Source organism: Hakea prostrata, chromosome 9, assembly GCF_041222555.1.
Source record: "Hakea prostrata isolate BN-2017 chromosome 9, UWA_Hpros_2, whole genome shotgun sequence".
Classification (NCBI taxonomy): domain Eukaryota; kingdom Viridiplantae; phylum Streptophyta; class Magnoliopsida; order Proteales; family Proteaceae; genus Hakea; species Hakea prostrata.
The window spans coordinates 2,185,037-2,197,020 of record NC_142608.1 but is presented as its reverse complement, the minus strand read 5'-3'; the positions used below and the strand labels follow the sequence as shown (position 1 = coordinate 2,197,020).

Sequence of the window (11,984 nt, the reverse complement as noted above, 5' to 3'; positions counted from 1 at the left end):
CACTTGAAGTTGCAAGATTTGAAACGAAATGAATCACATGAGATGCACATGAAGTTGCAAGATTTGAAACGAAATGAATGCTAAATGCACATGAAGTTGCAAGATTTGAAACGTGAAATGAATACAGTTCACAGATGCACATGAAGTTGCAAGATTTGACAACCAGAGATGCACATGAAATTGCAAGATTTGAAACGTAAATAAATACAGTTCTCAGATGCACATGAAATTGCAAGATTTGAAACAGAAATAAATACAGGCTTTGTAGTTTTTGAAATTAATTCTCTTTTGAAATTATAAAGAGAAAATATTATTCATGAAAATATCCCAACAAATTTTCAAGTTTCAGATTTGTTGTTACAATAGTAATATTGTAAAAGGAGTTTTAAGAAATACTCGAATGATATCATGCCTATTTGTGGCTGAGTAAAATAATGGACTATTAATGAAAAGTCATGAAGCTCGCCTTATTGGTTCTGTCCATTCCCCGAAGTGAATGCAACAATTCATGATATGCCTGAAAGAAGGCAAAATTAAAATTATGGTCATGACTGTGGAAGAGGATGAGGCAAAAGACGGAATAAACCGCATTATTATGGAAGTAAATAAGAGAATAATAAGGATTTCAATATAACAATCAAGAAGTGAAGATAATATACCAATTGGTATGAAAGCATAGACATGTACTACATACACAATATTTAATTAAGCTGTCAAGCCTTAATTAAAGAAATAAAAATAATGTGGAGATAAATTAGATTTCCAAAATCATGATACGAGCAAGCACAAAAGGAATGATGATGGCCACAGACACATATCTAGATGCCAAACTCGAAGATAATAGTTGAAGATTTGATTATGTAATCAAAATCTCATATGTTAGTTTACTTAAATTAACACAAAATTGATAAACAAATATGTTGTTTCATGTTGATGAAGAATGTGAATATCAATCGGAGATAAACAGAGAAAAATATACATATTCTATTTGATGATACGGAAGCCAATGTCAATAAAATAGTACAACATTGATTGGAAGCCGAAGAGCTAATCTATAACGGAGATAAAATTGGTTATAAATAATTCATTATTGTAGTAAGCCAAAGAAACTTATTAAGTTTCAAAGCTACAAAATATTATCAGATTGAGACTACAAAAATGGTATAAGTAAATATCTATACAAAGTTATTAGATATCCCAAGTACTACAAAACATGGTAAAACATGCGGGTAAACAAATGAACAGACAAAATATATTGGCAGACCGGTTGGACAAGACAAGTATGATCAAAAATTATGAAAAAATGTCATCCAGAAGAAAAGACCAATAAGTGAACTGTATGTTTGTCCAAAAATAATAAATACACCACTAAAGTGAGATTGAACAAGGAAACGAAGAGGGTGAAAGATGGGAACCCACAGGGACACAAATAATATAAAATAGATGCACAAAAGTGGCACAGTATGATATGAACCGAAGGTGCGAGATTGTTTGCCAAATAATGAGATTAAGAGCATAAAGAATATAAGATAAAGAATTGTCGATAATGGAAAACTCGCAGATTATATATAACAACGAGATACTGAATAGCTGATGTATATCCAAAATGGTTTAGCAAAATATTAAAATGTCAATTAATAGCAAACCATGGTATGAGAACAAAGCATCAGACGACGGCCAAAAGGTTGTCATAAACCCAACAATGGCATGGCAAGCAAAAACAAAAGGATGGGGCAGCAAACTCCACCAAAGACAAAGATGAGTTCCCAAATAAAGTTGGGAATATATGTTGAATATAAACTCTATATAATGCAATATATTGCCAATGATAGGAGATTTATTTAATGAATTAGTTTTCCAACATGAGGGGGAGAGAATAAAAGTTGGAAAAAGAGATGATGAGCATACAACCAAGACAGACAGGAACGAAGCAAAGGATAATGCAAAAAAAAAACAAAGACAAGAGACAAACAACACGAAATGCAAAGAATGATGCAAGACAATCTATAGCAAATGAAAAAACACGAAAATGTGGAAGATCAATCGGCCAAGGATAAAATCCTAGAAAAGGAAAGGATCAAATGATCAAGATGGTCAAATATGAAGATAGCATGCAAAACAAAAGGGATGATAATCAAAGAAGATAGAACGAAGCATACAGAAATCACCTTGATCTTCAATGAAATGGTGAAATATATGTCAGAATGCAAGTGATAACGACAGATATGAAGTGTGCCACGGATGTGAGAAGTTGGTATATGATAATGGAATGACGTATCAAAGATACCAATGATGTTATCACGGGGAGAAAAAGACCCAACAAGGATCCCGGGTTCGGTAAGGTTTAATGAGGAACAAAGAATAGATATGTATACCCCTCACTAAGACCACGGTTCTAGTAAGGTTAACGAGGTAATTACATTGATGGACATCCAAGGGGAGTGTTATAAATAATATTATTAGGATGTCCATACCCCAAAGAGATTGTACCCAATGAAGATCTCAAACCCATGATGCAATATTGGTGAAAACACAACATCTCATACACAATAGACAATACAATACCATCTGGCCAACACCCATATCAAGAATATCTTATTGTGCAAGAATCATATAGTACAAGAGAGATGCCCCACTATAAAATGTAATGCACCAACGAAGAAGCATAACACTGCTTCCATAATATATTCTCTTATTTTATAACACTGTTAGGTATCAAAATTTATTCTAATTAGAAACTAACCCCGATCTTATTTACCTCTCCTCTTCCTATTTATCCTCCATCTCAATTTATTTATTCTTTTTTCTTCTTCCTATTATTTCTTCTCTATAAGCGTGGGTTAAGAAAATTTGGAAAAAAATATACTCCACAATTAGGTACTTTTTCTCTTTCTTAATTTATTTATCATTTCTCTTTTTCTCATTTTTTTTTGTTATTCTTTTTATTTGATTTTATATTCTATGTTTTTTTTTTTATTTCTTCTACAATTTTTATTATTTGATTTTGTATTGTGATTTGTGAATAAAATGCTTATAGTTAGTAAGGTAACTAACTACCATTGGTTTGCATCACTTACCTAAAAAAATATTTGGTTTACATCTCCTACCAAAGAAAATTTTGGCTTGCATCTAACTTTTTAGGGTTGAAATCATGTGTATGTAAATATTTTTTGTATTTTTGCTTTAATTTACCTATATTTTATCGGAAAAAAAGCATCATTATCAATAATTTACCTTTTTTCAAATGTGTGAGCCCCACAAAACATATGTGGGCGTATTCTTTAAGGAGTCTTATAAGGGCCCACACAATATGTGTGGCAAAAAATTATTAGTGATTCCCCAACTGGAATGTTATCTGGCTTTCATTCTTCGGCCCCCAATATTGAATTCTAGGTCCGCCCTTGGTCGTCAGATCGAAATTTCGGTCAAAATTTCAATATCGACTATTGAAATTCAACAGTCAAGATTCAATTTCGACCGAGATTTCAGATCTAATGGCCTGAAATCTCGACTTGATCGCACATGACCCAAGCAAAAGTAGTTTATAGAGGCTTCTGGAAATTACAATCTCTACCACCACATAAATCATTTGTGGGAAACAATACATCAGCAGTGTTTAGTGCAAAACATATTGGTCATGGCTTTTGATCAAGAAACATGGGTTCTTGGGTTCTTGTTGTTTTCCACAATAAACTAGTAAGTTACAGTTTGACATTAGTCCAGTATTATGCAATGGTTAGAATTGCTAAACTATTGTATGGTTGATCTCTCCTTTACAATCCAATGGTTAGAATTGTTATAAATTGTCAATGGTGGATTAGTATAGTGGTTAAAGCCCACCCTCCCACACAGGGCGGAGCTAGGATTGAATTTTGGGGGACCGATATATGTGGGCTAATGCAAGACTCACTTGTGGGTCCTATCTCGAATATTTTATTATATTTTGACGTGTGAGATCTACTTAAGAATTTAGGTAAATTAATAAGAGGACTAAAATATAGATAACACAATTATAAATAAATTATAAAAAATATATATTAAAATAAAGTAGGGGCTAAAATTATTGGAGAAAAACTTTGAAAAATCATGAAGAAAAATGTGAAAAAGAAATTATGAGAGAAATTATAGAAAAAAGGATAGATTCTAAGTCTATTAATTAAATATGGGATAAACACTCAATTTATCATAAATTAATTTTAAAAATCAATAATTTAATAAAACTTAAAATTTAAATTGCTATTAGTAGGAATCGAAACTTTATGAGAAAGTTTACGGATTCAAAAATAAAATTAAATGATTACCATTAGATATGATAAAATTGGTGGTTGAAAATCTAAACTAGATTTAAATTTCTATTAATAGAAAATAAAATTTTAGGAGAAAGTTTAAGGATTAAAAAAAAATCAATGATTATTATTAAATCTGATAAAATTAATGGTTGAATTCTAATGAGATTTAAATTGTTATTAGTAGAATCAAATTTCAGGAGAAAAAAAGGACAACTAAATAAAAAAAATAAAATTATATTTTATGAAAAGAATATTAGAAAAATCGTGAGTGTGAACGAGATGAATAATTTGAGAAAGAGAGAGTGAATACCTAATAAATGTGGAGAAGATTTAGGAAAATTTTAATGTCGGCTAACTATTCCAATATTTTGTAAAACGTGTGAAAAAAAAAAGGAATAAAAGAAAATATGAGAGAGAATATAAGGAGAAATTCATAGATCGAGTTAGTTTTTAATTAAAATTTAATATTTTATTCCATAAAATTAAGAGTTTAATGAAAACCATTAGTTAATGATTAAGAATAACATTACTATTCATTATTTTATCTTAAATTTTTTAAAGGTACTAATTTATGGCCCGTAAAGTGAAAAAAAAATAAAAAAAATATATAAGAATTTTTAAAATTTCAAATAATTCAAGAGCATGTCGCCGGCCCCAACGACTGCCGTGGCAAACTAATGCTATAAAACATTTTCCACGTGGCAAATTTATGGCTTCGGCTAGCCGTGGCGTTTTTTTTGTTTCTCCGATTTAAGTCTTTTTGTGATACAGAAACTTGTATTGGAATTGCAGTTGCAGGGCAGCGTAAGGTTCGAACTTCGAAACTTGTGCTTCCCAAACTCCAAGAAGCATAATGGTAAAATTTCTCACTGTCTAAATTATCTCCCTACTCTTCTCCTTCAATCTTGATTACAATCCAGTGATTCTGTGTTCTTTATTGCTATTTATTTGATTTTTCTTTCTCTTTTGCTGAATTGTTCCTCTTAATACCTTTTACCACCATTGGGTTCCCTGATCTATCTGTTTTTCTTTGTCTATGGCACTTCTTCTCCCTTCCCCAAACTCCCAAACCTCCCTTATCATGGATAAGGAGAATGTGCATGTTCATACGATTCATTAGACTCTTAGAAAGAATTTTGGATCGTTTTTTCAGCGTCGGATGCTTTGCATATATCAGTATGGATGCTGCTCACTTATTCGGATTGTGCATTTCATGAGCTCTAAACCGAGTTTATTCTATTGGGTGTTTTCGTATTTTTGGACATGCATCTCGAGTTAGTAATAAATTTTTTTCTGTTCCTCACCCAAAGGGAACGAGAAGGAGCTGATTAAGATAAATGGGTGTTGATGGATCATGGATGTGGATTTTCTTACATTTTCTTCAAAAAAAAAAAATAATTAATTCTTATTTTTGTGAAATTTTTTGGTCCCTCTGGATGTGTCCTCATTGAAAGTCACTACTGACCATGATTTACACAAAGGACATGTAGTCAAGATCTTTATGGAAAACTTTTAGTCTGTATTTGGGATTTGGAACAAATTATTTTCTATTAGTTCAGCACCTCCCGCCCTAATTCATGTAAGTATTCACTTGAAGCTCATAAAGATTGTGCGTGGACTCAACCCCTTACAACACAACGTTTTCTGCTTGAAGCTCATCTAATACCAGTGTATGATGATGTGAGGCTCGGAGAATAAGCCTTGGGCCCTCAAAATACTTCAGCCTCAATGAGAAAACTTAGAAGCAAGGACCTCTCAGTTACCTTGTCTTTGAGATGATATATTGATATGGCAAGTGTTTTAGGTTTTTAGCCTACTTCAAGCTGGGTATGTGTCCACAGAGCACACAGGCTTCTATGAATCCTTTTCAGAGCTTAAGTTGCAAAGTTGTTCAGTTTTAAGTCCTGTTTTATATTTTATTGTTATTTCTTATGACAGTTTCTTTTGCTCCTGTTATTAATTTAGCTTCATAGGTATTCATAAAAGACTATTCTTGGAAACCTTTGCCAAGTAAATTAGGTTTTACACTCCCTGTACCGAGTGCCTCAGATGGCATGGAGGGTATTGGAGAACAGTAGAGGGTATAAGAGATACCTCAGTTTTAGTGACCATAGATGAGTGGATGCTCCCTCAACCCATTTTGTAGAATTTTCACCTTCTTTGTTTTTTTATAATGAATGGCTTTATTCTTAGTTTGAAGAAGTCTGTTACATATGCTCAATGACAGAAATACAGTCATATGTGTTATTGGCATTGCTAAGTTGCACAATGACCAGAACAAAATTGCCAATTCAGTAATTTAACCTCCATTGGGTAAGCACTGTTAAATGGTTTTGCAGCTTAATTTGCCTCTTAACAGCATCGGCATGGACTTTATTAACAATTTTGTCTCTGTTACTACTAATCTGACATGTAATGGTCCAATGATTCCACGTTGAATACAGTTTGTTTGAGCTAGCCATTTCCGTGCAGTTCAACTGTTCCATCCTTGCTGGTTGATGTCTTGGAATTTTGGGCTTATGATGCATTCTTGTTTGACAGACTACCTCCAGGCGCCTTGCAGACAAAAAAGTGGCGAAGTATGAGAAAAATATCACAAAGAGGGGATCAGTACCTCTAACCTCAGTGAAGAAGAAAGGACATGATTACCCAGTCACGCCAATTGTCCTTGGGTTTTTTGTTTTCGTGGTCGTCGGATCATGTATGCTCTTTCCTCCCACTCTTGACATCCTTTATCAGTTAAATTCTGATCTATAGCTCTTGTTAAATGCCTTTGCTACATTACTGCATATTGCAAAATGACTAAGTAGTGACCAAAACTGTTGGGAGGTCTGCCGATTCATATTAACAAGCTATGCCTGTAAACCTCTGCCCCTGATCCCTTTCTCATAAATGTCAATAGAATGCTATTTTCTTATTATTATGTTAATATTGCCTAGTGAGGATGCCCTTTTATTGATAATTCTTGCGAAATCTCCATGGACCCATTACACTAATTTTTGGGTCACTATCACCTGCTGTTTAGAGAGTCCATCTCTGGCTGTTCTGAACCTTCTCCATGTTTATGTTATTTATTATTATTATTTTTTTTCCGGTAAAAAAAGTCCATGTTTGACATTAGTGATACATTTACATGTGAGTGGTAATTCTCAGCTTCCCCCTTCTATTCAATGTTGAATGGTAAGTGTTAATTCTTGATAATACTTGTCTACCAGAGGACCTAAGCTGTTATAGTTGGAAGTTGGAAGTGATGCTTGCTAGTGTATGATTAGATTCAGAGATTATGCAGATGAATAATGTTTCAAGAACCTTTAATCTTAGATTATGTGACTGTAAATCTGTTAAGTTTTGATCCAGTTCTTCTATGTTGGCAGCCCTGTTTCAGATTCTAAGGATGGCTACGAGTGGTGGGGTGGCCTGAGACTATGGAGGAGGAACTTTCAGTGAACATGGAGATGTGTTATGTGGGTTGCAGCACCAACCTTGGAAATTAAGTGTGTTAGGTAGAGAGAGCTCTGCAATAGAACTGGCTCCTTTTTTTTGTTTCCAATAAATAAAATCGTGTTCACTGAATCTAAATGTGGTTTACCAGCTTTGGCATGGGACAAGCTCATTGTAAAGGCTGAATATCGATACAGTAAAACTGCTGATCTCTCAAGTCTCACCTTCACTTTCTGAAGAACACTGGGGAATCAGCTTTATTGGGTCATCTTGGTTCAAAATTTTTAGTAAACACTGTATCGAGATTCAGCTTTTTCTAACTTCAGATCAATCCTCTTCTTTGTGACGGGTCATATTGGTACAGTTGCATAACCGAGTCAATTGAATCGGCAAGAATGAGATAGAATCAGATAGGATATATTGATGAATTGGCCAAAACCCTAGATCTGAAGTGCCAGGGATGACTCTTCAGCCGATTCAAGTTTTGATTCCTTAAACATTAATCACTGACATGGACATCCTCTAACCACCGCTTTCCTTTTCTTGCTTGGAATTACATATTTTTTCTGTTAGCAGTTTTCTTCAACTGCAAAAAAGGGATGTTTGTTCTAAAATCTGCAATATTTCTAATAGTATTCTCTATCTCGAGAACTGCTTCCATGAGCTTTCACCAAACGTGGGTTCCACAACTAGTTGATTACCCATCACAGAAATTGTCACTTTGCAGTGACACCCACCCTTCAAAAAAATATCACGGTTACCCAATCTGAAACTGTGTTGCTCTTGCTGTACCTGTACCATCATGAACCCCACAAAGCTAGCTCTTACCGATTATCTGTTACACCCAAATGCTAGAGACTGGTAGTGCCATCAAATCGAAATCTAAAATCTTTGACAAACTACTGAAAATTGCTTCCATGTTAACAATGGCGATTTTAGAACTCTGCTAGTGGCATTGATCAAGAAATGAATGAAGCTCAGAACATCATCAGATACATAAAAATCAAATATTTATTTAAGTTCCAGCTTCAATGGACAACCAATAATATAATAATAACAATAATACTAACATAGTAAAATATAAATTTAAAGAAAAAAAACTATTTTCTTCAGTTACCATGAACGAGCAGGGGAAGCATCAGATCAGACGTTTACAGCCTTGCAGAGGAACATAAGGGAAGAAGTGGACGTAGAAGAAGAAGACGATGACGAAGTGGGTTCAGCAGTTAAGCCCAACCTCTCATAGTAATCAATGGAGAAGAGGGAGAGAGAGAGCTGCACTTCTTCCCGAGTCCAAACTCTGTTATTATTATAACTCCTCATTCGCTCCGAGTTACGAGACTCACGACGACGGCGAGTCATGAGTAATGGGCGGAGGCACACCATGTAGAGGCGGCGATACCCACCTAAAGCCATCACCACCGGCCTCACACCATAAGGTGGTGGTGAAACATGCCGGAAACAGATGTTCTCCCAGAGCCAGTCATTACGAGTTAGAGAACGCCACAAGCGGCAAACGCAAGCTGCCACCCCAAGTGACCGCCCATCCAGCCGCTTCAGTATCTCCACCAGTAAATCTCTGTGGTCGTTTATGCAGAACAACTTCATCATCTCCACCTCTAACTTCACCTTCTTTTCTCTTTCCTCAGCCATTATGTATACATACATATATATATGTTCATCCCACCACCATCTCCATTTGGTTGATACAGTGTGAGTGAACTGAAGCAATGAATTTGCAAGAGAGAGAGAGAGAGAGAGAGAGAGAGAGAGAGAGAGAGAGCAGAGAGGTAGCTTGTATTTGTAGGGTAATGGGTAAGAGAGATTTGACTTGTGAGGGGAGAGAGAGAGAGAGGACTGTTGGAGAGTCCAAACTCCAAAGGGGTTCTCAATGGGGGTATCGAGAGAAGGGAAGGAGCCAAAGAAAAGAGTCCAAAGGGTGAGACCTCGAAGCAATGCTTTTTCTTTTATTGCTATCTCTTACTCTTTCTCGGGTTAAGCAGATGTTTGTTGTTTTTGCTGTTGTTTTTCCTTCTCAGTTTCTTCTTCTTCATCATGGAAAGGAAGAAAGATTTGTAGATGCCTAAAGGTGGCCACCTACTTTCCATCCGTTGCAACTTGTTACCAACTCTCTACTATTGGAAATCAGATTAAAGCTTGCCAACCAAATTAGGTTTTCCCTTGTGTTTTTTGTTTTCTTGTGGGGAATGAAAAGAAGGAAAATCTTAATTTTGATCAAGTAAATTTAGGTTGTGAAGTCCTCTAGATAATTGACTGATAATTTCTTTTGAGGCTAAAAAATAAAAAAAAAATTCACCATAACCCAAGAACAATGATCAAACCAAGAATAGGAGGACAAAAAAAAACTTAAGTTGGACCAACCAAATCATTTGACACATTCTATCAAAAAAAAATCATTTGACACCTCTATGCTAGAGTTTATCCCCCAAAATAAGTGGTTGTGTGATTCAAATGTGAGTGTGAGTATACACTTGTATGGGTTGACAGAGTGGAGAGGATTTGGACTCCGTGATTCTTGTACTAGACACAAATCAATGCGTGGGTAGTAAAGATTTGTGTTTCCTTCATACTTCATAAGTGGGTCACACCTCTACTGTGTGGTCGAAAAGTAGAATCTCCAGTAAGTCTCATGTGGACCTCCTTCTTAATATGCAATAGAGAAAAAGCATAGAACCTACCGGTCAAAACTCTCAAATTTCACAGTACGAAAAAAAGTTTGTTTGTTCTTTTTTGGGTTAAACACCATAAAAAAACAATCAGCTACCCAACTGGTTAGATTCTTCTTTTTTTCCCCATGAATTACTCTTACATACTCAACTTGTGTTCATCCTGAGAAATATTAAATGTGAAAATGCACTTGAAAGAGTAGATAAAAAAAACAAAGAAAAACTGAAAATAGTTGTTGTGTTTTATATTTCAACACAAATCTCTACACGCCTGGGCATCAATTCCAAGTTCCAACCAATAACCAATGTATTCACGTGCAGTGCGGCTACTGCCTACTCTATAATAACTCTCTAATGCGTCTCAACTATTATTCTATGGTTTCTCTTCCTTTGACTGTTCCTCATTTTGACTTAAACAGGTCACAACAAATGAAACATTTATAATACATCCTTTAATTAATCATAAATAGATCCCAACGGTCCTATTGATTGAAAGAAACCTAACAAACAAGTGCAAACCATCGTTGACAAACGAACCCAGGAGAGAAAGAGAAGGAAACTTATTTATATATAAGATAGATGGTTCAGGCAAAGATCTACAAGGGTTCTCCTTGGATTCTATATATCAATCTGTCTACAGGCTACAGAGAGAGAAGCATATCTGTGTGTCTGAACGTGGATTGTGGAAAGGACGTGATAAGAAGTTTGTTTTTGTCTGTGTGTTGTATGGATTTGTTTGTTGGACTCATTAGAGATGCACTGACCCATTTCAATGCATTGCAAAATTACAAGAAGATGGATCAATATATACTATATGAACCCCAAAATATGCTACTTTATTTTTTTTTTTTTCCTGCTCAATGGAGTCTCCACAAACAGAAGAAAATGGCCAGGGAAATTTACATTTGTGTATTCAATCTATATATAATATTTAGGAAGAAAGTGAAACGAAAAATCAGAAAGTTGCTGTTTCTAATTGGTATAAATTAGCTCATTTACAAGCTTACAATGGAACACTTTCCTTCATAAAATAAGAAACAACTCTTCCTCACAGATTTGATCTGGTGAAGTATGGAAAGCTACTTTTACGATTCTCCAATTGGGTTTCTGGAAGTAGTTACTTTTTGTTTAATCTAATAGTAGCAACAGTAGAACTCGATCACCTTTTCAATTCTCTTACTTCCATACAGAACTAATGGGACAAAGTTTTCTCTTGATGACCCTGGAATCTTAAGAGTGAGAATTCTAATTTTCTTTAGCAAGAAATTAAGAGAATCATCTTAGAATACATATCTACACTGCCTTAGTAATTGATTGACATCAATTTGATATTAGGTTAGTCAGTGGGTTGTCTTATAATGTCTGGTCAATGTCAAGTCAAAGCCCAACCAATCTCATCAAGCACTGTTGATGTCCATCCCCTCCCCAGTGTGACTATTAACCTTATTTTCCTGCTTCCGTTCTTACATCTTACATTGTTGAATCTCATGTTTTCACTAAACCCACAATTAATCATGAGATCTTTTCCCGTGGAACAAAGCTGGTTAGGAAAATTTAAAATATGAGT

At 34.8% G+C, this 11,984-nt stretch overlaps 2 protein-coding genes across 2 annotated transcripts; one reads left to right on the top strand and one right to left on the bottom strand.

Moving 5' to 3' along the window:
- The first annotated feature begins 5,057 nt into the window (after nucleotides 1-5,057).
- LOC149003993 (uncharacterized) lies at nucleotides 5,058-7,860 on the top strand. The gene is made up of 3 exons (XM_089169529.1): nucleotides 5,058-5,145; nucleotides 6,831-6,990; nucleotides 7,664-7,860. The coding sequence occupies exons 1-3, from the start codon at nucleotides 5,143-5,145 to the stop codon at nucleotides 7,708-7,710; spliced, it is 210 nt and encodes a 69-aa protein (XP_089025655.1). The 5' UTR covers nucleotides 5,058-5,142; the 3' UTR covers nucleotides 7,711-7,860.
- Nucleotides 7,861-8,474: 614 nt separating this feature from the next.
- Nucleotides 8,475-9,502, bottom strand: SLY2 (F-box family protein). Its single transcript, XM_089169569.1, has one exon. It carries the CDS (start codon nucleotides 9,396-9,398, stop codon nucleotides 8,874-8,876), a length of 525 nt encoding a protein of 174 aa, XP_089025695.1. The 5' UTR covers nucleotides 9,399-9,502; the 3' UTR covers nucleotides 8,475-8,873.
- Between the last annotated feature and the right edge of the window lie 2,482 nt (nucleotides 9,503-11,984).

Coding starts and splice junctions, on each gene's coding strand:
- LOC149003993 (XM_089169529.1), top strand. Junction 6,991..7,663: donor TTTCGTGGTCGTCGGATCAT/GTATGCTCTTTC, acceptor CTATGTTGGCAG/CCCTGTTTCAGATTCTAAGG.
- SLY2 (XM_089169569.1), bottom strand. CDS start 9,398: ATGTATGTATACATAATGGCTGAGGAAAGAGAAAAGAAGGTGAAGTTA.